The 26,231-nt window shown below is 35.5% G+C and overlaps 3 protein-coding genes across 6 annotated transcripts in view; all 3 read left to right on the forward strand.

The window, feature by feature from the left end:
* ksr1b (kinase suppressor of ras 1b) overlaps positions 1-2,470 on the forward strand; it is a 53,020-nt gene extending 50,550 nt beyond the window's left edge. For all 4 annotated transcript variants that reach the window (XM_065280874.2, XM_065280875.2, XM_065280877.1 and 1 more), the window contains one exon: positions 1,468-2,470. In XM_065280874.2, the coding sequence (XP_065136946.1) occupies positions 1,468-1,615 (148 nt within the window). In that variant the 3' untranslated portion in view covers positions 1,616-2,470. The remainder of the gene's footprint in view (positions 1-1,467) is intronic.
* A 540-nt stretch (positions 2,471-3,010) lies between these two features.
* Positions 3,011-7,896, forward strand: LOC135770428 (galectin-5-like). The gene is made up of 7 exons (XM_065280124.2): positions 3,011-3,104; positions 3,870-3,896; positions 4,221-4,250; positions 4,366-4,395; positions 5,582-5,670; positions 5,756-5,912; positions 6,541-7,896. The coding sequence occupies exons 1-7, from the start codon at positions 3,069-3,071 to the stop codon at positions 6,685-6,687; spliced, it is 516 nt and encodes a 171-aa protein (XP_065136196.1). The 5' UTR covers positions 3,011-3,068; the 3' UTR covers positions 6,688-7,896.
* A 3,616-nt stretch (positions 7,897-11,512) lies between these two features.
* On the forward strand, positions 11,513-16,673 carry LOC135770429 (galectin-5-like). Its single transcript, XM_065280125.2, has 4 exons — positions 11,513-11,590; positions 11,891-11,979; positions 12,675-12,828; positions 16,404-16,673. The coding sequence occupies exons 1-4, from the start codon at positions 11,585-11,587 to the stop codon at positions 16,548-16,550; spliced, it is 396 nt and encodes a 131-aa protein (XP_065136197.1). The 5' UTR covers positions 11,513-11,584; the 3' UTR covers positions 16,551-16,673.
* The last annotated feature ends 9,558 nt before the right edge of the window (positions 16,674-26,231 follow it).

The following is a 26,231-nucleotide window of genomic DNA, read 5'->3' on the forward strand; positions in this document are numbered from 1 at the left end:
TTGTGCATGGAATCAAGAAGACGGGTGCTGTGTCATTTATTTTGTGAAATGTTATGTCTTACGCTGCATGCAGTAAATGACTGTATGCGACAAGTGAATGTGTTTGTGATGTTTTTGCCTGTATGAGTGAACAGATTGGCAGTGTGTAAATGCTCTTATTTATCCTTTAACTATTAAAGGTTATGTTCTGCATATGAGTAGTTATAACCTGTTACACTTTGGTTAGTCACACAGGCCTCTTGTAGGCTCTGCATTTGCATGACTGCTGAAAAGCAAGCAAGCAATATTAGATTGAAACACACACAAAAAATTTTTTTTTTTTTTAGCGAACATGCCTTTTTTGAGTATAAACAATCTCAGAATTAAGGTACAAAAGTTGTCACTCAGATGTTACCTTTTAAAAAGGTCCTAATGTATACCATTTTGGTACAGATAAGTATCTCTAAGGTATCAATGTGTACGTTTAAGGTACCAATATGCACCTTTTAGGTACAAAAGTGTACTTTTTGAAAACGTAACACCACAATGACAACTTTTGTACCTTCTTATACCTTTTCTTCTGAGATTATAATTATTGTGCAAAAGTCTTAGGTGACCACCTGCTTTGTTGTTTTTATTGACCATCCATATTTATTTTGCTCTCTATATTAAGATACAAACAAAAAAAAAACAGACCATAGGTACACAAAATAGCTTTTTTAGGTTAAAGTTGGTATTTAGGGTGACCTATTGACACTAAAACACATCAGTCTCCATATAAGAAGTCCTGAGTCATTAGATTAGAAATTAGGATTTCATCTTCAATACTTCACACTTTAACTTATTTAGTTTTTTTAATACTTGCAACAAATTATATTTTCAGACTGCGTTCCAAAAAAAAAACACTTTGAAAAAATTATATATGGTCACTAATGATATAGTAAAAACAACAAATCTAATGGTTAGGGTGACCATACGTGCTATGTTCCCGGGAAGCGTCCTGGCCAGGATTTCGGTGCCGCATATGTCATCGAGATGTATTATTTCAAGGTAATAATAAATCTACAATGATTGTACTGTATATGTTTTTAACTGAGATGTCAGAACCTCTATGACATATGCGGTCGACCGGAAGACGCACCCGAAATCCTGGCCAGTACACGTCCCGGGAAATTGGCACGTATGGTCACCCTACTAATGGTGTACAATGTAATACAATACAGACACAATGTAAAACAAAAGTAAAAGAGATGGGAAACATGTCTTAATGTCTATGTTTTGTCTCCTCCTCTTTATCTGTGGTTCTGTCTCTGCATTGGGATTGGGCAAAACCACACATCTCCTGTTCCTGTCTCTATCCTGATGTCAAAACCTTTATCATTTTCACTTCAAACCTATCTACATCTTCAATGCTCTCCCTCTTATGACTCTTTACCTTTGAACATACTGTCCTCTCTTCTTCTGTTTGCTGATTGGCTGTATGTGCAGCGATTGGCATCACCACTGTTTGCGTGAGCACTGCAGTCAGGGTCTCCGCTCTCGCTGTCCTTACATCTACAAATATGACGATTTGAACACATCTGCTATTAACAATAACTTGCCTGTTTTATTCAAAGAAAGCAAAGTAAACCCATGATAAAGAGTGTCTTACAGATCATTACAATGTTCATATTTATGTTCATATTTTGAATGAACTGTGTTTGTAAATGTAAAATATGCTGGCACTTTAATTCAGTTAGCAGATTTCCATTCTGTGATGTCTCATTTTCATCTGTGAATAGACTGAGATCTCTCCTGATGTCTGATTGGATGAGAAAGACATTGCCATGAGTGATATTGTTGCAATTCATTGTCCTCCGTAGTGCTCTTATGGTAATGAACTGTATTGTATTTCTACAGTTGTGTAAACATCTTATCTGGCCACAAATGTCACAGATTTTGTCTCAGAATCGGGACGAAGTTATAGAAATAATTTTCTAGATGGTAATCAAACCTTATCACAAACTGAGGATCCTAACAAGATGTAATATATACACCTGGACATCGTTCAGAAACTTCTGATAATACCTCTCATTTGAGTTTATGTGTGTGTGCGTGTGTCAGAAAAAGTGTGTGAGCCTTTAAAGTTTTGGGTGATTTATTTGTGGTGTTATGAACAACGAGAGAACTTTATGTGAAAGGTTGCGGTGAATGTTTGCAAAACGACAGACAACTTCAAATGAATACGGAAAAACTTTATTTATTTTACAGCTAAAAATTCTTATTTTATTTGTACAAAATTTTATATGTTTTCATTGAAATATTTTCAACGGTACTTTACTCCTGTTGTACAGCCCTTGATATAAAAAAGTATCGCAAACTTAAAATGTACATTTCTAGGATGAGATTGTGTTTTTAATGTATGAAATCATATTTTTGTAAAGCTTGTGACCACTTATCTGTAGCAATGTTGTTTTAACTTTGAAAAACAATAAAACATTTTTTCACCTTCGTGATAGCGGCTGTAAGATAAATTTTACTTAGTTGTTGTGTTTTTAATTTTTGTTTGTTTTGTTTTAGTTGAAATGCAACACATTTCTTCTCCTTGCACTTTGGTCAGAGACTTTATCAGAGGTCTCATGACTGTCATATGGCTATTGATACATATTTACCACTTCATTACACAAGAGACCATGCTGATCAAAGGGGAAATTGAAGCATCATAGGCTTAAAAGCATGAAAAGGGTTTTTTTTTTTTTAGAAAGGTTTGCTAATAATGGCAATTTGCATCTGTTAAACCCTTTAGCTTTAAACTTTCTTTTTTCAACCAACTCTATTTTTATTACCTACTCTAAAATAGGTAATAAAAATCTGTTAAATATGTTAACTTTTATTATTACAATCATATTACACTCAGAAAACCATTGCTGGTTATTTATTAAAGCAGTTTATGTAGTTTCCTGGTTTTATGGAGGAACCTGAAGCCGTCTGTGGGTGGTTCCTCTTTAATTATTACCTTGTTCTCTTTTCATCATATCATCACTTAGAGATTTGGTGATCAGTCTTAAATAGCAGTAGCTGAAGGTCTACATACTGTAAGAACTGTAAGAATGGCATTTAATCAGCAACAGCCGTTTTACAACCCGGTAAGAAACCTGTTTTTTAGAAATAATTTCTTTAATAATGCAATATTTTACTGTTAAATCAGCAGAGGACTTCTCATATATCTACTGTAAAAAAAAATCAGTAGAAATGACTTGCAGCTGGTTGCCGGTAACTTACCGTAGATTTAAATTTATGTTATTTACTGGCAACATTTTGTTTGTCTTTACAGAGTAAAACTAAAATAACAATAATTCTGGGAAACAAAATTTGAAGCAAAAAAACGAAAAAGTTTGATTTTTTCTGGTTCCCAGAATGCTTTGCATGAGGCTGTTTTTTAAGTTTTACTCTAAAGACAAAGACTTGTTTGATGTTCATTTAACTTTGAACAAAATGTTGCCAGTAAATAACATAAATTTAAATCTACGGCAAGTTACCGACAACCAGCTGCACTGTAATTTCTACAGAATTTTTTTACAGTCTGAGTTCTCAGTACAGTACACTCCCAGATCCGTTTTGAAACAGAAAGGTTTTTCAGATTTAGCCAAAAATGGTTTTTCTATTTTTAATAGTGATGACACTTTTGTTCTACAGTAATTGTGAAAAATGTATTTTACTTTTTGTATTTGTTTAAAAATAATGCTTAAAATCTTTCTTTAAAATAAATGGCACCTTGTTTGATATTTTATATAATGGATATATTCTTTCATTTTTAAGTTTCAAAGTTGGGCTACTGTTTTATCATAATTGTGTGTTTGAAAGTATATATTTAATGTATTTTAGTAATATGGTCAACTTTCTCTTGGCAGGCTTTACCTCCACAGCACGGTTTTCCTGTAAGTATTGTAAAATTACAGAAAAAACTACTGTATTTTTGTATTACGAAAAAATTCTGTAATTTATTGCGCTCGTTATTTTACGATATTTTTCCGGCACCTCATTTTACAATTTTTTTAATCATGTATCACATTGTTTCTATACTGTTGAGAAGATAGTACTATACCCTGTATGTTTTGCAACATCTTTTGAAGCCGCTTTATGTGTTATCTTTTCAAGTTTATTTGTTAGGTGTGGAAGCCTGGCTAATCGTTCAAAAGAAAAAAAGTTGACAATTTTATTGAAGTTTACCTGTCATAAACAATTAAGTTAATTTTTTACAGCCTCAGCAGGCCATACCTCCTGTATGTGGGGTAAGTCATGTAAAATGTTTTGGTATTACATATATTTTCAGTCAGTGTTGTGTGATCACAGTGTTATTTTCTCGTATACATAATTGATAAAATGTTTTTTTCCCTCTCCTCTCAGTTTCCTTCATACCCATCTGCAGTCGGCTATGTAAGAACATTTAACACAAATTATATCACATTCACATGAATCAGCACAACTATGAATATATAAACATATTCAGACATATATTCTGACACTAAATGCTGAATTTAGCAGTTCTTCAATTCTTACACTGTACAAACATTGAAGAACTACACCAGCAGTTCTTGGAGTGAGATGCCGGATTAAAAATGCACATTTTTGTCAAATCAACATATATTTTTATGTTTCCTTAACTTAAATCTTTCCCCGCCATTGACGAGTTATCTTGTCAATTAAGAGAGAACATTTGCATACAAAAAGTGTCTCTGAATAATCATATTAATCTGCAATACCTCGATTGTCCACTATATGGCGCACTTACCCAATTTATGAAAAAAACTGAAGCCAAAACGTATTTACTAATTTTAAACTCTATATATGTTTTGATAATCGTTTTGAATCTGATCTGTAACAAAATTCCTTTAAAAAAATTCAATTATTTCATCTTTTTGCTAAAAAATGTATTTTTGAAGACAAATACCCATATTTAAGAGTTTATAAGCAGAGAAAAAAAATATAAAGTTTTTTCCCGATTTGTTTGTTTGCTTGTTGTTTGTTTGAAAGCAGATTGTCTCTTTTTTATTTGATATATTTGTATGTTTATATATTTTTATAGACAAAAAAGTTGTTCATGCAGCATATTTTAATTACAGTGTAGATAAGGAAAATATTTTTACATATTAAATTATAAAGTGTTGGTGTAGTATTTAAGCGTAACTCATCTAAACTTCTTGACATTACATTAACCTCAGGCTGTTGATAACTTGTAGTTTAATGTTAACTGCTGGAGGAAGTCAGTTTAATAAACCTAAATGCCATATGGGTTATTTAGGTTTGTAATGCTTTCTTTTAGTTTTCTCTAATACTTCCTTTAGCTTATAAATCTATGCTGACCAATGATTTATCATTACCATTATTTTGTTGTAGGAATTTCACAATTACATTTTTTGTGTCAGTTTTTAAGGTCACTTTTATATACATTTTTTAATGATGTGGACATCGAATTCAATTTTATTAAATAATTTGTGTTTCCATATAAATATTTCCAATTAAAAAATGTTTTGTAACTTCTGCTTTATGTATTTGTAGACTGTGCACTTTAATGTATTTACACTCTTTAATAACATCTTTAAATGTTTTAACCCACGTTTAGACGATCCCATACAAAACGATAATCAATGGTGGATTATATCCTGGGAAAAACATTATCATCCAAGGAATTATTAACCCTAATGCCAAGAGGTTTGACACTATTAACATTTTCAATAATCTGTCATCCTTAAGGTGTAAAAATGAAAATTACTGAACTTTGGCTTTTCTCTATCAGATTGGCGTTTAACCTGTGTCACAGAACCGGGATTGCATTGCACTACAATCCCCGATTTGATGAGAATGTGGTTGTTCGAAACAGCCATAAGATGGAGAAGTGGGATGCAGAGGAACGGTTTGGAGGCATGCCATTCCAAAGAGGACAACCTTTTCAGGTAGACAAATAAACATTTTTGTTATTTCTGAACAGATCATTTTTTATTTAAATGTTCATATGGCAGATATTTTTCATATTGCTTTGCTGCATGTTTAACAAAACTCTTAATGACTTCGGTCATTATTATTTTATGTTTATCAGCTCAGTTTTAAAGACAACTTAGTCACAGACTAAAATGTATGTTTTAGCTGTCTTATCTAAGAAATCCAACACAATCTCATGGCTATTCGTTTGTGTTTTACGAGGTGTTTTACAAAAGCTGACCACACTTGTACCCTTTTGTACGATTTGCTTTTGCCCCTGTGATGTTGGGATTAGGGGTGAGGTTTCATTATAGTTGTACGTTTTTTGTACACTTCACTTCGTACAAATCCATATGAATTAGCCAACTCATAAAATACTTATGAATTCCTGTGAGATCCGGCTGGACATATCTTAAAATATATCAGTGCCATTGTTTTGTCTCACAATGCATCATTATTGTTTTTGTCTAAGTTACATTTATAAAATATAAATATATTTAAACTAAATAAAATTAGTTCTGGCATAATCCATGCCCTGTCTGTGATACCGGTCCATCTTGTGATGTGAGAAAAATCACTTACATTGTGTTTTGTATGTTTCAGGTCACCATCACTTGCAATCCCCATCATTACAATGTGTTTGTCAATGGCCAACAAGCACACACTTTCAATCACCGTTACACAAATCTGCATGAGATTGATATTTTGGAGGTTTGTGGGGATGTACAGTTAACTTTAGTGCAGGTTTAACAAGGATTTCCTTTTTGATAAATCCCCATAAACCATGTTTTTAGCTAAATTATGTTTGACAGTTAAGGTGTATTCATCCAGGCCACTATTTTATGCTAACTAAATGAAATAGATACATTTATCAAAATTGTGTCTGTAAAGTGTAAGCATTTGCACCTGTAGACAATATTCTCAGTTATTTTCCACTTGACAACAGTCAGTATTTCATTAAGTATTTTCACTAGGGGATTACTGTGGCTTTTTTAATGCAGGAAACTTTATAAAGTTAATATAAGTTTTATAAGATTAATATAACAATAAAGTTAATTTAGACCAAATTGCTGTTAGGTTTTTTTTATGTTATGATTTGAGTATTTTTACTTTTTAAATTTGAAAGCCTAGACAATATGACACATTTTATCAAATTTTATCAAAGATTTAACAACATTAATTCCATGCTACGAAATATATGAACACTTAAATACACTTAAGTTATATACTGTAACAATTCTTTCTAGTTCTCAAATCTTATTGGCTAAGAGCCCTTTCCAGCCTTGTGTGACATTCTACTAATATCAGAATTGTAACCGCTTCACTGGTTGTATTGTTCCGCCACCTACTGGTCATTTTAGTGAGCGAGGCGAGGCTTCTTTCTTGAGCCAGCCATATGGTCACATATCTGTGACTGGAAAAAGCTGCCACCAGAGCGAATGGTTACACACACACATCCACTGGCACAAACACTGTTTTTAAACACTTTCTGTGTGTCTCAATAAATTCCATATAGCTCGTGAACCAGTCCTTGTATCCCAATCGAATGTGATATCCCTACGCTGTAATCCCGTCATAGAGCAGAGCTCCTGGATGTAAAGTTTCGAGGGATTAGCGCAATAATGTCACATCGTGTGGATGATTAAAATATACTTGGCGAATAAAGCAATGAAAACAATAATTTTCTTGTTATCTGGATTGTCTGTTTATGCATGTACCCTTCACGGAGTGCACTTATAAGGAGGCAAAAATGCCTTTTGAAAGGACACTAGGTGTTTATCAATGTCAAGGAAGGATCCTTGGAAGCCAGAATTTCAAGGATGCTACGTCATCGACATCCGTCGAAGGACTGTTCCAATGTCGAGGATTCTCGGAATTTCAAGCAAGAACTGAGCCCTTCGTTCGAAAAATATCCCATATATAGGAAAGGATGCATATGTGTAGCCTTCACGCTCTTCGAACTCTCAAACTTAATTTTCCATCAATTAAAAAACTTGAACATAAAAAAATGGCACAATAGAATAATGGTGTATTGAAAAATATAGATAAAATTCCGACTGTAACACAAGATTTCTTAACAGAGGTAACTGTAGGCAAATATGTTACCATGGAAACATTAAGCAACAATAAAGTTAATGGTAAGCTATCTATCTATCTGTTTTTCTGTCTGTCTGTTTTAAATTGTAGTATTTTTGCCATTATAGACAAAATGTGGGCATTAATTGAATGGACCAAAATGGAAGCCTCTCTGGACATTGTAAAAAGACAAGAAATTCTTCAATCTATAGTTATTAATCATAATAGTTATCATTATATATAAGCTCAGCTGGTCAATATCAGTTCTGACACGGGTGGAGGAGGGGCAGGACAAATATCACAACAACCTTTTTACATTACTCTCTCTGATGACCAACCCCTTGACAGGCCCCATGAAGAAGCTGTCTGAAAAGAACAATAAAACGAAAAATTATATTTAGTCCAGAAAACATTCCATCATCAAGTCCGAGATTTAAAAATGTAAAATCTAACTTCCTGATAAATTATTTTAGAGGTCAAAAAGAATAGTTTCATAATGCCATGCTTTGTGCACAAAAACTAACTGACATCTCAGCGTACAGAAATGCAAGCTTAAAAAGAAAATGTAATTTCATTATTTTTTACAAAGATAATTGACCAAATGTGTTTGCAGTTACATATTAACGAGGTCATAGTCATGTTTTTACTAAAAATAAGTGTAACACAAAATCTTTCTTGTTTTGTTGTGTTCCTTTTGACCCACCTGTCAAATAACAATTCACTACTTATGTTCAAAATAAAATTATACTGAAGTCGTTTTTTAATTTGTTCAAAATTCCACCTGGTATTGATAGACCACACGTGTGAGTTACTGACCACAGCAAACAAATATCTCTGTCTAAAACATTATTTTTTTAAATTACGTTTTTCTTAAAATGGTACTTTTGCCCCTGCTCTCCCATACACATATCTGGACACCTTACTTAAGTGTAGAAAATACATAAGAATTAAAACGGGATTGTATTTTATTTCATTCCTTTCTAAAGAATCTATATACTTACGCTTCTTTTCAGTCAGATTGTAAGTAACTATTAACTAACTACTTAAGTAGTTTTTTCATCTAATACTTTTTACTCTTACTCAAGTAAATTATTAGATTGCTATATGTACTTTTAACTTGAGTACAGATTTTGGGTACTCTACCCACCTGTGCTTGTTTTTTTACGCTGTTGTCTTTACAGTAAATAAAAGCCGGGGAATACTTTAAAAAAGAGTTGAGCTATTGTCTATTTGTTCTGTAACTGCCTGGGTGCCACAGAAGAGCTTTTGCAAGTTACCATTGTGGCTTTCAAAAATAAATGCACTTTGGCACCATAGTGGGCCCCAGTTTCGTACTGACTGTGCTGCAATCTTTTAACAGTAGATATTTTGCTTGGATAAGGAGTAGTAGGTGCTAGGTAATCACGTGATAAAATGCCACTTAAGCATGGAAGGCTGTAAAACAAAATTGTACTCTTGAGGCCTTCCAATATTTCCTTTAGCGTCTACTTCTCCCTTTACATCTGTATGTGTTTAATCTGGTCTGTGTATGTGACTCGGTGGCTAACACTAAGCAATTTAATGCTGAAAATGGATGCAACTGGTGTTACGAGAAGGGAGAGGTAGAAGCTAAAGGAAATGGTTTCACCAGGGTGTATGTGTCGCAAACAAGAGATGCAAGACCCAGACCACAGCCAACATTTTGATGATGTTAAAACAACAGTCTAAACAGGCACATGTGTTAAGGGAGTCAATTCTTTTAACATTTTTCAACTTTCCTGCTGAATTGACAACCTGCACAGGAACCAGAAATAAAAGATATCTTTTGAAACAACAACGGCAAAAAACATCTTGATCAGCCAAGAGCAAAAACCCAAATTAACATCGGTCATAGAAGAGGAGCAAAAATTGCATGCGTCCAATTATTGCGTTTGGTCTGAGTTCAATGATTTATTTAATATTTTTTGGTCCTACGCCTTTTACAGATCACATATATTTATAAAAACAAACGCGCTGCAGAGAGAGAAGGGCAGACCGAGCAATGCGAGGCTCTTCACCCTATAAACTTCCCTCTGAGGTGTTGGAGGCTATGGAAGCAGGGAAGCCACGTGCATAAGCATCCCTTCCCCTCCCATGTAGTGCGGAATATTCAATTAAATTCAAGTTTATTGTCCATGTATTATTTTACAATAAACTAAGCCCCATGGGTTCTAGGTATTGTGTGATTACAGCATGCTTTGGCTGCATACGCACTTCGGTCACTGCTCATACATGACAGACCCCGTTTTTTAAGGCCTGTCGTGGACGAGCATGGTGCGTGCCCCCTTTTTATGGTCTTGTCCAAGCAGAGTACGGCTGCAGACCCTACCCTTATGAAATTAACCATGGTTTTATTGTGGTAAAAGTGTAACCATTTTTTGTGTGTGTATTGATTACTATCAACAAACCATAATTGACTTTACTAGCCATGGTTTAACTATAGTGTTTGAAACCATGGTTGTCAAAGCCATGATTATTTTGTGGTTACCATGGTTTTACTACACTGTGCACCTAGACACGTGTGCACGCACCCTACGAAGGATCACTCCGCTACTTTGTGACACACGTCCACGTTATGCACTATGCAGTACAATGTGGGAGTTCACTGTACAGCTGGTGACGTTCTGTCCTGCAATCTCTGTTTTCACGGCAGCCTAGTTCACAGCACACAGTGCGTAACTGGCACCCGGTGAGCATGTGGCGAGCCATTACTACATGTTTCAGTGCATAAGGAGGAGATTACACTCCTTTCTGCATGGGTTCTGCACCCGGCTCAATCCAAGCGGCGAGCTGCTGCAGACCTGGACTCGGTTTTCCTATGGCTCCGTGCAGTTGCTGAAGTGTTCCTATTTGCGTGGAATCGAATCTTTCCACGTTTGTATCCTGCATCTAGCCTTTCAAAGTGGTGTGCTATGGCAGATTTGACTGGTCATGCCCTTGCAGCCCAGCCAAGATGTTTTTTGGAGGATTCATTAAAATTTGTTTTAACATAGTTTTACTACAAATCATGAAGTGAAACAATGGTAAATTTGAGTTTTACTGTACTCGTCATAGGGCCCAGCATTGTTTTTTATTATTATCTTCATGTATGCACATATTCACTGCTCTTGATGACATGATGCATTATTTCCAGAAAAGGCACATAATGCATATAATACCCTGTAGACCTTTATTTACCCTCCCTAAACAATGTGGTTTATTTTGCAATAACAATCGGTTACATGTGCATTTATTACACATCTACATTTCACATGATGAGTAAATAAGTGAAATGTGGGAGGTTTTGGTGGCTGTTAGGTATTTTACTTGTGTTTTCATGAGAAAGGATTTTTTAATTTGTTTGTGGGATAGAGTATTTTAATTTCCTGTATGGCTAACATTTGTTTGAAATGTTGCTTTCTGTGGAATTATGTGGACAGATTTGATGCCTATAAAAGGAGTTTGGTTTGGGGGTTGGACTTCAATTATTTCTATTTAAACAATTGGACATTACTAGTTTCAACTGTGCATTGATCGGTCTTGTATACCCAGCTAAACTGTATGAACTGGCAGAATGATTGTAAGTTACAAATATGTATTTGCCTAAAAAAGTTTTTTGTGGCTTTTAATATGTAGACTTACTGACCATGCAGGTAGTGATGTTTATTTTCAAAGTGCTTAATGTTTAAGATACCTTCATTATATCTATTTTAAGTTCTGACTTCTTAGCTCAGGCTCTTGTGAATGCCAGATATTTTTGGTGTTATTTTTTGACAAAATGTATTGCTTTTTTTTCACTTTTTTTGAATTTCACAACTTGAAAATGTTTCTTTACAGTAGATCTTAAATAATATTTAAATTTTTTTTAAACCATAATCAGCCAGTGCCTTACAGAAGCATTATCAACGGTGGACTGAAACCTGGAAAAAGCTTTACCGTCCGAGGAGTGATCCCCCACAACCCTCACAGGTTAACCAACATCAGACACCAGAGATAATATATAAAGAGCTTAGATGCAAAAGCCACTAAACACCACCTCCGTCATTAACGAGATAGTGATATTAACCGAAAGCTCTTGGCACATACTGCATGCTCATCAAATACTTACGCTTCAAATCCACTTTATCTACAGCCTCAGGCCATTCAGAAAAACAGATTTGTTGACAGAATCCATTCCAACATCTAACATGGATCACATTCAAACTTGGGTCCCTTGTGACATAGACCTGAATACAACCCGAATGTGGCAGTCAGATGTTTCAGTTTTTACCTTTTGAATGCTGACTTTTAAAATTTGCAATGTTTCTAGTTGCATCTTTATTAATTACTATGTCTTGTCTAAAGAAGTGGATTTTTTTAGAAGTGGAGGTGCCAAACAACTTGTATGCTCTTAGAGGGATTTGCAGCGAAAGACAGTCACATTTTTTAAATACCAATAAAATCACTGAAGACGCATTTGTGAAAATAAGGGATTTAAGTTACTGACTATATGATCTTTTCATTGCCATTAAAGTGAAATTACTGAACCTAAAAATAAAAACCTGGGTACAAGAAAACATGTTAGACACACTTTAAGGTTTTTGCATCTGAACTCTTCTGTTTTAAAATATTCTGCTTTTCATTTTTCTCTTTCATTGTCTATCTTTTTATCTTTTTGCAATCAGGATATTTTTTAACCTGCGCCACATATTTGGGATTGCATTTCACTACAATGTCCGTTTTGATGAGAATAAAGTAGTGTGCAACAGTTGGGATGGTCAGTGGGGTCCAGAGGAATTTCCTGAAGGGATGCCATTTAAAGCATGTCAACCCTTTGAGGTAAGCAAACTCCCATGCATTGTTTTTTGTTTAGCACAACATTTATAAGGGGTTATCACTAATATATATATATATATATATATTACACGGCTCTCTGGAATGCTTGATTCTGATTGGTCAGTTGAGACATTTGCAGGTTCGTTCTTTTCAAATAATAACCGCTCCAAAATAATAAAGCATAGCCGGTACTACTTGCACGAGTAAAATCGCTCCGCACCAATAAAGATCAATAAAGATTACTGTCTGTTTGGCGCCATCTTGTGACAAACACTCGACAACCACGACAAGACACAGACATCTTACTGAGACTGAACTTGACAAAATAGAGCATGACAGCTACGAAGCCAACACACACAAAAAATACAGAATGGGCATTAAAACTTCTCAAAGACTGGTTAAAGAGAAAAAAATGGAGACAGACAAGTATGAAGCAGAGGATCTTAATAAGGTATTACGATCATTTTATGCAGAGGCGATTCTAGGGTCTATGGGGGCCCCAAGCAGAAAATTCCCTGTGTGCAAGAAGTGTGCAATACTTCTATACAATATCCTTTGCTTAAGCCACTATTCTACAGTTACTGCGAAAGATACATATATACAAGTGTAATCTTCATCATACCTAACATTATTAACATGTTTAGATGCATAAATGGCATAACCTGTTTGGAAATAATGACAGCAGAGAAATATTTTCTACATTATACAATGATAGCAATGATTAATGACTTATTTTTACAAGAATATTTTTACAAGAATATTTTAAGAAACCAGTCATTTTATGACTGCTATAGTAAATAATCTCAGTCATAGTTACTGCTAACTGTAAGTTAGTGTCCTAGAGTTAAATATTAGTAAACTTAATATTAATTTCATATCTGAAAATACAGAACAGTATAACACATACATCTGTTGATTTTATCAGCAACGATGCAATTGTATAGACTTGACAAGAGGTTTTCCTGCGATTTTTCCTCTAATGTTTGAGACCTGACAGAGTGAGGATGTAGTTTTTCTTACCTCCCTTAAATGAACTCATCATCTCTCCTTTCTGCTTCCCTTTCCCTGCTTTGCACAAAACATTTCTGATGTATATCTACAGAAGCCAATAATGATCGAGTCAAAATAAGATTAGCATTGTTATTTAGAAACTTCCTTTAGTCTCGTCATGTTTTCATAAGCTAACTCACTCGCGTGACGTCTTTTGAATGCGGTTGTGCGCGAATGAACGCAAAGACGCGCGCGGACATGAATACGTGCGTGCACGCGTCATTGCGACTGCTTCGTAACTTTTCCAAGCGTAAATTGGGTAACTACATTGCATATAGATCCGTTTTTGCCGCGATTGTCTTTGTAAAGGATTGCACTAGTTAACTGTTAAAATTTAAACTTGAGATTTACACCAGAAGATTTACACTTGGGCACGTGCCTGACTGGAGCTGGACCGGGCACATTAAACCACATGTGGGTACAGAGGGCTGCTCACTTTAGCGCCTTTTATATGCGGTTAAATTGTTTTAAATCACTTGAGTGTTAGCATTTGCAAGCCTTTGAAACACGTGCAAATGATAAACTTTTCCTATTTAAATTTGCGTATTAATCTGGCAATCACATGCGAGCCAAACCGTGGGTTTTGATCCATAAGGATCAACTGAAACATCACGACTGAACGATACAACGTCACCCATTCGCTACGTTCATTTTCGAAACTGGCAAGTTATCCACCTGGGTTGGATTTTGACTGGGCTAAGCTAATGTCAATCAACATTCCATCCAATCGGAATTTTGATATGCAGTCATGTTGTTCATCTGTGTAGCTGGCCATCCGAGAAACAAACTCGGGGGCCCTCTAGTGGCTCGGGGCTCCAAGCAGTTGCCTGCCTTGCCTGTTGACAAGGTGCGCCTCTGATTTTATGCATCTGTGCAAAGTTTCGCGGAAGGATAAAAATGTTCATTTAAAACAAATATGCCAATAAAATGTTTCAAATTCATATTCATGTCCATTTTTTTTTCTTATGTGGCAAGTAGCCGTGTAATAAGCGGGCTTCGCGTCGGGTCCTGATCACACTGTCGGGGCTTATTTCCCAATAACTACCGGCTGCCTCTACATTATCCCTTATATATATATATATATATATATATATATATATATATATATATATATATATATATATATATAACCTTATAATGTGTGTGTATATAGCCTATATATTTAAATAATGTTTATTTATTTTCATTTTGATGATATAACTAACAACTAAGGGAAATCCCAAATTGAGTATCTCAAAAAATGTAATGGAATATTGTGAAAAGGTTCAATATTGAAGACACCTGGTGCCACACTTTAATCAGCTAATTAACACAAAACACCTGCAAAGGCCTTTAAATGGTCTCTCAGTCTAGTTCTGTAGGCTACACAATCATGGGGAAGACTACTGACTTGACAGTTGTCCAAAAGACAACCATTGACACCTTGCACAAGGAGGGCAAGACACAAAAGGTCATTGCAAAAGAGACTGGCTGTTCACAGAGCTCTGTGTCCAAGCACGTTAATGGAGAGGTGAAGGGAAGGAAAAGATGTGGTAGAAAAAGTTTACAAGCAATAGGGATAACCGCACCCTGGAGAGGATTGTGAAACAAAACCCATTCAAAAATGTGGTGGAAATTCACAAAGAGTGGACTGCAGCTGGAGTCAGTGCTTCAAGAACCACTATGCACAGACGTATGCAAGACGAGGGTTTCAGCTGTTGCATTCCTTGTGTCAAGCTAGTCTTGAACAACAGACAGCATCAGAAGCGTCTCGCTTCACTTTAGTTCACTTTAAAATGAAAATTCTGTCATTTATTCATCCTCATCCTGTTCTAAACCATGAATTTCTTTTTTCTGATGAACACAAAAGAAGATATTTTGAGAAATGATGGTAAACACATAGCAGATATTGACCATTGACTTCCATAGTAGGAATAAAAAATATGATGGAATTTAATGAGTACCGTCAACTGTGAGCTTACCATCATTTATCAAAATATTTTCTTCATCATTTATCACAATACTTATCAAATATTCAAAATATATATATATCAAAAACCAAATATTCCTACTTTTTTTCTATTATGGAAGTCAATGGTCACTATCTGCTATGTGTTTACCATCATTTCTCAAAATATCTTTTTTGTGTTCATCAGAAAAAAGAAATTCATACAGGTTTAGAACAGGATGAGGATGAGTAAATGATGACAGAATTTTCATTTTAAAGTGAACTATCCCTTTAAGTAATATTGTCTGAGATACTGAATTTGGGATTTTCATTAGGTGTCCGTTATAATTATAAAAGAAATAAACATTTGAAATATATCAGTCTGTGTGTAATAAGTGAATACAATATACAAGTTTCACAATCACTTTTTAATGTAAGTAGTGAAATAAATCAACTTTTTGATGATATTCTAATTATATGACCAGCACCTGTTTATATTACTATTAGAGTAGTCCCAGCAAGTGTTTTATGGCCACATAAGGATGTGTTTGCTTGTTTGTTTGTAAACAATACCCGTTTATTATTGTGTATGCTTTTTCAGATCAACATTTCATGTAGTGATCTTTCCTTCAATGTGTTTGTGAATGGTCAACACGTATGCTCTTACAAGCATCGCTTTTTGCCATTGAATGGCATCGATGTTTTTGAAGTTACTGGAGATCTGCAGATAGATCATGTGGATGCTTAGTGGAGTTTTCATCTATTTTAAGGTTCAAGATCATCAAGTCAATGTAGAAATAAGTTTCTAATGCATTTGCTTGGTAACTTTATTGATTACTTTGTCTCCTGCCTCCTGGTTTGTATACCAGTAAACTGCATTGACTGATTCTGAATATAAAAAAAATTAAATAAACATCTTATCTTGTTTTATTAGTCAAAATCAATGTCTTTATTCATAAATATGTCCTTGTCGGTGTCAAATGACCTATGCCAGTGATCTGACTTTTCTTTGTAAGTTTAGAATTTCTTCTCTTTACTTGAACGGGTAAGTCAAAGGAGGCTTCCATGTCGTTTCGCCGTATTGATAAACTATAATAGCAGAGAGGGACAAAAAGCACCAGCCTACCAACGGGTTTCCAAAACATGTTTTCATTCAGAACACGTGAACCAGATCAGTGAGTACATAATGGCTACCATAGTTGCAACACACATTTGGAAAAGTGAAGCGCTAGAGAGCACTATTCGTTTGAATGCAAAACACAATTTCACCATTAGATGGGGGTAAATCCTACTTACTGTCCCTTTAAGGTTATTTTAGCTTATATGTGCCTAATATGGTTTTTAAATCAGATTGGGGTGATATTGCAGTTTTCTTTGATATCAAATGTAGCGCTTTACATTTACGCCGGCTAACATGCCAAATGCGACTGGATTACAGCAGTGGCATGTAAAACAGTCATTCCCACTTTGGTCATTTTGGTGGGTTGAATTATTTAAGCCTTTGTTTAAAATCCAGGCTAAAGTTTCATCATTTAATTATAAGATTTGGACGTTTAATTCCAATCACTGATTTCACTTTTATTTCAAACTTTGGCATTCAATCATTAAATATTTCACGGTTATATTTTCACTGAATGTTCTTGTATGTATATGACTTTATGTAGAAAACAATAAATAACAAAAAATGACTTTAGGTTTTAAAAAAAATTCTTAATAGTAATGTGATTTTAAACTTTGAAACGATAAAAAAACACTCTGCCCAGTACCGGCCTCCGACTGCAACTGTTATCCTCAGACTGTTATGACATATGTATGTATGTATATATATATATATATATATAACAAAAATGTACACACAAAAAGGATACATTTTTTAACCCTTGTGTCTCCCAGTTGTATGCACATTTAAAGTTATTTTGTGTCTCTGATGCTCCCACACGCATACAAACTTGGGAAAAAATCCATCCATGCTGTTTTGAGTGAGATAGAGGTTTCTGAATGTCCTCTGCCTTGAGTCTCAGATTGCGGGAGTTAAAACTCAGCTCCGTTGTGACGTAACAAAAAGTTTCGTCACATTCAGTTTGAATTTTCCCGCCCACCACCCCACTCGCAGGTCTCCACCCACCAGGTAGCTAGAGAGCATAGAGCAGTCACTTGAATGAGACCCTCTGTGCTGTTATCATCTCTCACGGAAATAACAGCGCTATTTGGATATTATGGATTATAATCCCGCCTACTTTTAAAAACAAAGTTTTAACGCGTGATTATTGGAACCCGGAGTATCTTATATACAGTGTGTTACGACGCAAACAGTCCTCAGATTGTAGGCGATAAGACCTTCATGCGAAATCTGATGTAAACAACAGACTATGTATCTATATTTCACGGATTATAAGCATTTGTGGACAAAAATGGTAATTGGATGTATTTTATTGGACTTTCATGGATCATTCACACATCTGAAACAGACTGGATTCGATTCGCGATCGCGTTGTTTCTTCACAAGAGGTAAGAAGTCACGTTATATTTTGCATGTTGTCATCTTCTGTCACAAAATACTACATTTATGATGCTAGAGCTAAAAGCTTTTTCCCAAACTAACCGAGACCGTACGCCCCGGCTTTTCTGACGAGGTGAGCCTCTAATAACTTTACGGTCCGCATAGTTATATACACGGTCCGGACCTCCCGCTAGCTTCTAGCAATTAGCACGCGGTCCACAAGCAGTATACATCCCCCGCCAGGTCTTAATTTCTGTAATTTGCGAAAATAATGCGTTTGAAAATGTTTATAACGGGAATATGTTAGTATTGTCCAGGGAAAATTAGTGTATTGTTGAGACTGCTACATCACAATTTACGCTGGAATCTTTGTGTGTCATGATGAGTTTGACACACCGAGACCGGGCCTTACAGCCACGGCTTTTCTGACGATGCTAACCCCCGAGCCTCTTAAAACTTTACGGTCCGGACCTCCCGCTAGCTTCTAGCAAATAGCACGCGGTCCACAAGCAGTATACATCCCCCGCCGGGTCTTAATTTATGTAATTTGCGAAAATAATGTGTTTGAAAATGTTTTATAATGGGAATATGTTAGCATTGTCCAGGGAAAACAAGTTTGTTGTTGTGACTGCTAACGTAACATCACAATTTACTCAGGAATCATTGTGTGTCATGAGTTTCTTCTCCTGTAGTGTACTTATTAGTGATACTTTTCTGTATGATTTGTCTGTTGGCAACATAAACCGTTAATAATAATAATAATAATATATAAAATAATAACACAGTATGGTCTGTACTGCTCACGAGACCACTGAGCATGCGCACGGGCACATGATGTTAGTAGTGGGGCGTGATCAAAGGAGCAGCAGCTCATAAATATGTAATGACTAGCTCAAAACGGCACAATCTGAAATGCCCTGAAACAGAGGCTACTAGAGATGGGTAACAATCTTTTCCTACAAGCTATTTCGAGCAAACAACTTTTGAAACATGCTTTATGGAACTCATACACCTATATAACTTGTGGAAAAGCAGTCATAAGATGGGCACTTTAAATCCAATCATAAAAAGAAAAATAAGAAAAAAAGATAAACAACAATCCATGGGGTAGAAGGCAAGGAATAGATACATAATTAGAAGGAAAAAAACTCAGACATAAATGTATAAATGTCACAGAGGGATGGAATATTTCTGGATAGATATTTTTAGTGATAAGTCATTTTTGCACGCATTTTTTAAACATTTTAAAGAAGGGATATTGTTGCTCCACTTATATTTATGTATATGGTATTTACCCAACATAATAATAATGCTTAGCATCAAGCACATTTTTTTAAAAAGCCATCCACATACACCAAAATTTGAATTTTGTTAAAAAAAGTGTCTGTACCAGGGCTGGACTGGGACAAAAATTCGGCCCTGGCATTTTGGCCCAAACCGGCCCACACTAAATACACTGCAAAAAAATGATTTTCAAAGAAAAATGTTCTTAGTATTTTTGTCTTGTTTTCAGTAAAAATATCTAACAATTCTTGAATTAAGATGCTTTTTCTTGATAAACAAAATGACCCAAGAAAATAAGTCTAGTGATTTTGTGCATATAACAAGCAAAATAATCTGCCAAAATGGGTAAGCAAAAAATCTTGAAAATTTTTCTTAAACACTAAATATAAGACAAATTCATTGGAAGATTTTTTTGCATGTTTTATGCAAAATTAATTTAAATGTAAAAATTTTGGTCTAAAAACTAGACTTATTTTCTTGGGTTATTTTGCTCATCAAGAATTTTTAGATATTTTTACTGAAAACAAGACAAAAATCCTAAGAATTTTTTTCTTGAAAATCATTTTTTTGCAGTGTATAATTACAAATACCACCCATCTTTGCACGGCTTTAAATATGTATAGAAATAGCAACTTCAATTCCATAAAAGCACTAAACCCAATTAATAGCAGGTAGAAAAGAGTGAGAGTTGACACAACAAACACTTCTAGAACGTGTTATTTATTAATGCAATAAAACTGTATAATCCACACTTATAAATCCTAAAACAAGCTTCATGCAATTGGCAAAATTTGCCATTGAATTGCTGACTTTTTACAAAATACAAGTGCTGCTTACAGTAATATTGAAAACTGATTATTAAGTTACTTGCAGTACTTACAGGAAAGTATTCACTACATTCACTGAACTAAACTTGTGTGATTAGTAATAGAGATTTTTAACACTATCTGTCAAGTGTGTTGTTATATACAATAAACATATATTTTTCTGTAAGCAGATCACCTGAATTTTTTGATTTTGCTTGAAGAGAAATAATACGTTTTGAAACAGATAATCAACGAAAAATCTACGAATCAGATAAACTCGTAATGACAGAGCAAAGAGTGCAATTATTTTATTGCAGCTTAATCACTATAATTTTGTGTTTTTGACTCAGATTTATCAAGGGGTATCTATCTAAACTTTGTTTTGAAAGCGTTCTGCTTACCGCAGGCACTACACTCACTTCTCCCTCGTCTCTCTCCCTCTTCTCACTGACACTTTGCGTGCTGGTGCTGCCAGTGCCACCACCGCCACCATCATCATCATCATCATCAATCATCATCACCAGCGACACGAATTGAAGGTCCTGCTGCCGCAGAAAACATTTGTGTTATTTAAGCACATTTTGCAGCGTCTGCCTGAAGAGCCTGTTTCATTTTGTCGCGCCGTTTTCTCTCTCTCTCTCTCTCTCTCTCTCAATTTCAATTTCAATTTAAAGAACTTTATTGGCATGATTGTGTCACTTACAATATTGCCAAAGCATTATACATAAAACAAGAAACATACAATAACACAATAGTAACAAACATTAAGGTGCAATTAAGCTAAGGTGCTGGGTGATGGATGAAGTACTACTGCAAAATAAAATAGAATCAGAGGATATTTACAATATAAAGTAGACTTTGAAATATAAACATATGAAGTATACAAATGTACATTTATGGGGGCAGATGAGAGGTAAAATAAAAGTACTGTACAAGATCAGGGCTGTGGATTATTTCTGATGGTGTGTAACTGATAAATGAATTTAGCAGCAACTGATGGGTGTCTGTCTTCCCCCAGTAACATCTTCATTTGATCTGAATCTGAAGAGCTATGAAACTCTGGTATGAGCTTTGAGATTTTGTCAAAGTGTTTTTCTCTAAGCTCTTTATATTTACCACAGTAAAGGAGAAAGTGTGTCTCTGTCTCGATCTCACCACTGTCACAATGGACACAGATTCGCTCTTCTTTTGGGAGCCATGTTTGTCTATGTCGGCCTTTCTCTATTGCCAGACTGTGATCACTGAGTCTGTATTTAGTGAGGATTCGTCTCTGCTTTACATCTCTAACAGTGGAGAGATATTCTGACAGACTGTATTTTCTGTTTAGTGCCCGATAACATTCTAGTTTACTTTGGTTTTTACTTTCATTATCCCAATGATCCAAATATAAAGTTTGACTTTCTTTAATGATTTGGTTTATTGTGGTTTGTTTGCGTTTATTAGTGCTGGTCTGGAGTTTTAGAGCCAGTTGACAGATGGGACTGGTTTTAGGTCTCTTCTCTTGAGTTTTAAGGGCTTCATATTGAAGTGTGTTCGGGGGACTTGCGTTTAAGTGTGACCAGAATTTAAGGGAGCGTTTTTGGATGTGTATTATTAGGGGATATCTGCCTAATTCAGCCCTGCATGCATTAGTAGGTGTTCTTCTCTGAACTCTTAAAATATTTCTACAGAATTCAGCATGCAGGGATTCCATTGGATGTTTGTCCCATTTGGAGTAATCTGTTAGGCATTGTGGACCCCAAACCTCACAACCGTACAGAGCTATGGGCATTATTACACTATCAAATATTTTACACCAAACTGTAGCAGGAATGTCTGTTTGTTTAAATTTGCCTTTGATGGCATAGAATGCTCGTCTAGCTTTCTCTTTAAGTGCATTTACCGCGAGACTAAAACCGCCTGATGCGCTGATTTTTAACCCAAGATAGTCATAGTGTAAGGTGTGTTCTAGTGCAGTGTTTCCCAGAGTAAATGTGTATCTGTTATCCTGTAATCTTGCTTTTTTCTGGAAAATCATAATTTTAGTTTTCTTCAGATTGACCGTCAGGGCCCAATTTTGACAGTATTTCTCCAGCAGGTCCAGGTGTTGCTGTAAACCTTGTGCAGTGTCTGACAATAGCACCAGATCATCTGCATACAGAAGAGCTTTAATCTCTGAGTTGTTTAGGATGAGACCGGGTGTGCTGGATTGTTCCAGTAACACTGCTAACTCATTAATATATAAGTTAAATAGAGTTGGACTCAAGTTACAGCCCTGTCTCACCCCACGCCCTTGACTGAAAAATTCTGTTCTTTTGTCACCGATTTTAACTCCGCACTTGTTTTCTGAGTACATGGATTTAATGATGTCATATACTTTTCCTCCTATGCCTGATTGTAGAATTTTATAGTATAAGCCGTCGTGCCATATCGAGTCGAATGCTTTTTTAAAGTCAACGAAACATGCATAAACTTTGCCTTTGTTTTTATGATGAACGTGTTGATTGACTAGCGTCTGTAGTGTGTAAATGTGGTCAGTGGTGCGGTGGTTTGGTAAAAATCCAATCTGACTTTTACTTAAGACGTTGTGTTTGGTAAGGAAGGCCTGAATCCGAGCATTTAAGATACTACAGAAAGTCTTCCCTAGATTACTATTTACACAAATGCCTCTGTAGTTATTGGGGTCAAATTTGTCTCCGCTCTTATATAGCGGGTGTATTAAACCTGTACTCCAGGTTTCAGGAAAGTGTCCAGTTTGTAGGATTAAATTTAACATTTTTAAAAGTGCCTCTTGCATTGCTGCAGGACTGTGTTTCAACATTTCTGTTCTGATGTTGTCTAAACCGCATGCCTTTCTGGGTTTTAATTTCTTTAGTGCTTCTTTTAGTTCTTCTAAGCTAATCGGGTAATCTAAGGGGTTTTGGTTGCTTTTAATGATGGATTCCAATTGTTTTAGTTTAGTTTGTAAATTTTTTTGATCAGGTGTAAGACTATCTGAGGAGATTTCCCTGAAGAGGTTTTTAAAGTAGTCTTTCCATAGTTCTCCATTTTGTATGGGTATGTCCTGGTTTTGTTTTTTGTTTAGGCTATTCCATTTTTCCCAGAATTGATTATTATGAATTGAGTCTTGGATTTCTTTGAGAGTAAAATTGAGGTGTTGTTGTTTTTTGTGGTGGATTGTATTTTTGTAATCCCTAAGTGCTTCGCAGTAGTTTTGTCTTATTTCTGGTTTGTGTGGATCTCTGTGTTTTTGGTTGGAGAGTTGTCGAAGACGTTGTCTTTTACTTTTACATTCGTTATCGAACCAGATTTCATCTCCAGATTTTACTTTAGTTTTTTTGTTTGTACGGAGTAGGTTCGCTTTGATTGCGCATCTTTCATAAATATGATTTATTTGTTGTACTGCAGCATTTACCTCGGTTTTACTAGTCATAAACTGTGTTGTTTTAAATGTATTAATTAAGTTGGAAATGTCTTTGGAGCTGACTGCACTAATTAATTCGGTTTCAGAGTTTGGGGACCATTTAAATGTTGGGTTCAATTTGGTCAGATTGCAGGGCTTTTGTTCGCTTCTATGAGTTTGTTCTCTCTCTCTCTCTCTCTCTCTCTCTATTTTGACACGTGAACTGACCGACGATGCACGCTCGCTTGTACAGAGACCAAAGCGGTGATTGGGCCAGCTTAATGTCATTCAAAAAATGACTGCTGCTGCTTAAATGTGAGTGGGCCGGTCTATCTAGGAAAAAAAGGACGATGGCTGTGCTGGTCAGTCATTGGGCCAGCTTAATGTCGTTTAAAAAAAAAAATAACCAATGGGCTGCTGCTTAAAAGTCAGTGGGCCGGTCTGTCTAGAATAAAAAGACGCTAACTGGGCTGCTCAGACCAATTTAGAGTAGACGTCACAGTTACGTCACTGCAAGCTGCGCGCGCAATGCGGTTGCAGAAAAACAGTGGAAATGAATTAGACACGAGTGAAAAGAGCAAGATAACTCACTGGAAAATGTCCGGTTGTGCTGTTAAGTGTCAGAATAAGAATGCCAAAAAGATGGCTTTCATTTTTATAGAATACCATCGTCAAATACATCATTTGAAGATAAACGTAGGTGTTTATGATTACAATAAGCCCTTAAACGGACAGAATGGAGCGAGGAAATCATCTGGAAATCTTTTAATAATTAGAATAGAAAATAAGTAGAGAAGATGTCCGGTGTTCTGTCGAAGTCTGTTCCCTCCATGTGTTTCTTATAGCGTTTTTATCATGTTACAATTATAATTTATTAAGGAAGAAATAATAAAAACTGTAAAATATGAAATATTTAATAAACGCTATTATATATAATACATGATAGTATTGCTTTTACATGTACTTTAGCGATTCAGACTGTAAAAATATTTGATTTAGCAAAAAAGAACAATACATATACATTACATACATGCATATCAGTAGCCAAGCCATTTAAACTTTTTATCTATCTAAAAAAATAAACGTAATGTGATTAAAACGCTATAAGAAACATTGCACTAAAGGGAAACATAAAGGAATCAGACTTCGACAGAACACCGGATCCATAAAAATCACGGTTTAATGCTAAAACACTTCACAACCCTACTGCGGAGCAGTCACTTTCTGCAACCAGTTTGGCTCCGCCCACAAAAAACGTCATCTCTGTTTGCAAACACGAAATTGGTCTATAGAGATGTGCGATACCACTTAATTCCTATTCGATCCGATACCAAGTAATACTCAGGCTGGTTTTGCCAATACCGATACCAATACTTTTTACGCATTTTATTTGTATGATGTGACAACTAGTTTAGAGTAAAGTAAAAAAGTAGACTGTAGGCTTACCAATTCCAAATTGTAGCTGCATAATGACAAAACAATAAACTACTCTCATATTATTTAATTTTAAAGAACATCTCAGATACTTGTACAGTAAAACAGGTTGAAAATTACACAAAAAAATACAACAAATTTAACTCTTAGCCTTGTCACAAAATATTCCATAACCAATTTTTGCTGTTTTTTTACAACACATGTAAATCATGCACCCTTGAAAACCGTTAACTCAAATTGTTTTCACAAACATTCATGTTTACAAAAATAAAATAAAAATATAGGCTCCCCTGAAAATGTTAAACCCGAGCCTGTTCAGAAAACTGTTTTTATTCACAGGTTTTTGTTTAGGAATAAAAGCATGTTTACAGTTTTTCCCTTGAGTCTGTTCCGTTTTTTGCTCACTACCTCCCCTGCCTTTGAAAACATGCGCTCTGAAGGTACAGAAGTAGCAACAATTCCCAAGTACTTTACAGCAAGTTTGCTTAAGCCTGGGAAGGTTTGATGATGCTCTTGCCACCAAACAAGTGGATCATTTTCTCTGGGAATCAGTTTTTCCTCTGAGTAACGACGCATTTCTATTATTATGTCTGTGGTAGCTGACCGGTGATCTTGGGAAGATGCACCTTGCATGTCAAAATCTGCCCATAACCCTACTTTTGTGAGTCTGGGGCAAGTGCTGGACTTTGGGAGCTAGGCACTGAAGTAGAGCTAGAATTAGGTGCCAATGCAGAGCTTGCAGTTGGAGTGGACTCTACTGTCTGGTAGACTTCCTTCAACTCAGAGGAAAGTCGTTTTTTCATTCCCTCAGCATTGTTTTTGTCTTGAAATCCAAGGGGTTTAAACCTAGCATCCAGAAATGTAATAGCAGCTAGAGAGTTGGTCTCAATGCCTGCAAATCTGCGCTGGCGTTGTTGTGCCAGCTGTGTGGCAACGGAGCTGCCCTGATGCTTGCAGGCTCTTTGAAGAAGAGACACGAGAGGGATCAGTTTGGAGACTGAAACATATTTTTCTGATGATACC

This window comes from Paramisgurnus dabryanus, chromosome 8 (assembly GCF_030506205.2).
Source record: "Paramisgurnus dabryanus chromosome 8, PD_genome_1.1, whole genome shotgun sequence".
Taxonomy (NCBI): domain Eukaryota; kingdom Metazoa; phylum Chordata; class Actinopteri; order Cypriniformes; family Cobitidae; genus Paramisgurnus; species Paramisgurnus dabryanus.

Excerpts from the sequence above, each read along its gene's own strand:
- LOC135770429 (XM_065280125.2), top strand. Across the intron at positions 11,980-12,674 it reads ATCCCCCACAACCCTCACAG|GATATTTTTTAACCTGCGCC; the intron begins GTTAACCAACAT and ends TTTTGCAATCAG. Across the intron at positions 12,829-16,403 it reads AAGCATGTCAACCCTTTGAG|ATCAACATTTCATGTAGTGA; the intron begins GTAAGCAAACTC and ends ATGCTTTTTCAG.
- LOC135770428 (XM_065280124.2), top strand. The coding sequence starts at position 3,069 with ATGGCATTTAATCAGCAACAGCCGTTTTACAACCCG. Across the intron at positions 3,105-3,869 it reads AACAGCCGTTTTACAACCCG|GCTTTACCTCCACAGCACGG; the intron begins GTAAGAAACCTG and ends TTCTCTTGGCAG. Across the intron at positions 5,671-5,755 it reads ATTAACCCTAATGCCAAGAG|ATTGGCGTTTAACCTGTGTC; the intron begins GTTTGACACTAT and ends TTTCTCTATCAG.